Below are 1,572 nucleotides of genomic sequence, written 5' to 3'. Positions count from 1 at the left end.
TACAAAGATAGCAGTGGTGAAAATATTGCAACTAGAATTAAAAAGATATCACCTATCACTCCTACATCTCTTTGGCAAACTTACTCCAACAACTCCCTATCTATGTATTATGCTTTGTTTGAAAATGTGCCTTAGCTTAAACTGCCTGCATCTCTCAGGTGAAATCTTTTCTTTGAGAACAAATAACTAATGGAAAGCTTTGACCAAGGGAAAATCTAGTTAATATACTGTTCTCTATTCCCTGGATAACTCACGTCTCCCCATATTCTGTTTCCTGTCTAAACTTGGTTCAATATCGGTGCTGGGATATGGGAGCTTATAATCTGCTTCCTAATTATTCTGAAAAATAATAATGTTCTGTGATAACATATAGAACTATGCTTTACATGAGGGACATTCAACAGAGAATTTGGCTTAATCTAACACTCTTAGAATGGGTACCCTGTTGTGAAAGGAGCTGTGGGATCTGAGTAAGGGTGCTATCAGTCAGAGCCACATTTAAGAAACAGTCATTGTTGAAATGTTTCAGGTGCTGATGAAATGGAAGCCAATTCCTCCATCCCTGTAAATGGATCAGAAGTTGTGTTCTATGAGTCTACCACCTCGAGAGTTCTATGGATCCTCTCACTCGTGGTCCTCTCCATAACCTTTGTCCTTGGTGTGCTAGGTAATGGGCTTGTGATTTGGGTGGCTGGATTCCGGATGGCACACACTGTGACCTCCATCTGTTATCTGAACCTGGCTTTGGGTGACTTCTCTTTCCTGGCTACTCTACCACTCCACGTTATCTCAATGGTAATGAGAGGAAAATGGATCTTTGGTTGGTTCCTTTGCAAATTTGTCCACATCATAGTGCACATAAACCTTTTTGTAAGTGTGTTCCTGATCACTGTCATTGCCATGGACCGCTGTGTTTGTGTCCTGCACCCAGTATGGGCTCAGAACCACAGAACTCTGGCTCTGGCCAGGAAAGTGATTGTCGGAGTTTGGATTCTTGCTCTACTCCTTACTGTTCCACATTTCCTCTTCTTGACTACAGTGAGAGATGCAAGAGGTGATGTGCACTGTACAACTAATTTTGAATCCTGGATTCCAACCCCTGAGGAACAATTAAAGGTTTCTCTTATGGTGAGCACAGTTACAGGAATAGTCAGTTTCATTATAGGATTCAGCATGCCCATGTCCTTCATTGTCATCTGCTATGGACTCATGGCTGCTAAGATCTGCAGAAGAGGCTTTTTGAATTCCAGCCGTCCTTTACGTGTCCTCACTGCTGTAGCAGTTTCCTTCTTTGTCTGTTGGTTCCCTTTTCAATTGATAATTCTTTTAGGCAATATCTGGAACAAGGAGACGCCATACAGCATTCACGTGATGGTGAACCCTGCAAGCACCCTGGCCTCCTTCAACAGCTGCCTCAACCCAATACTCTATGTTTTTCTGGGCCAGGAATACAGAGAGAGGCTGATACACTCTCTGTCTACAAGTCTAGAGAGGGCCCTGAGGGAAGACTCAGCCTTGAACATTGGCAAAGCCAGCAACTCATCTCCACATCCTGCAGACTCTGAGCTATAG

General features: G+C 43.1%; 1 protein-coding gene across 1 annotated transcript; it reads left to right on the top strand.

The window, feature by feature from the left end:
- Positions 1 to 540: 540 nt before the first annotated feature.
- On the top strand, positions 541 to 1,572 carry LOC100764999 (formyl peptide receptor-related sequence 3). The gene has a single exon (XM_027398697.1). The coding sequence runs from the start codon at positions 541 to 543 to the stop codon at positions 1,570 to 1,572; it is 1,032 nt and encodes a 343-aa protein (XP_027254498.1).

Source organism: Cricetulus griseus, chromosome 9, assembly GCF_003668045.3.
Source record: "Cricetulus griseus strain 17A/GY chromosome 9, alternate assembly CriGri-PICRH-1.0, whole genome shotgun sequence".
NCBI classification, from domain to species: Eukaryota; Metazoa; Chordata; class Mammalia; order Rodentia; family Cricetidae; genus Cricetulus; species Cricetulus griseus.
Note: the sequence above shows the minus strand (reverse complement) of the source record. Positions and strands in the feature narration are given on the sequence as shown.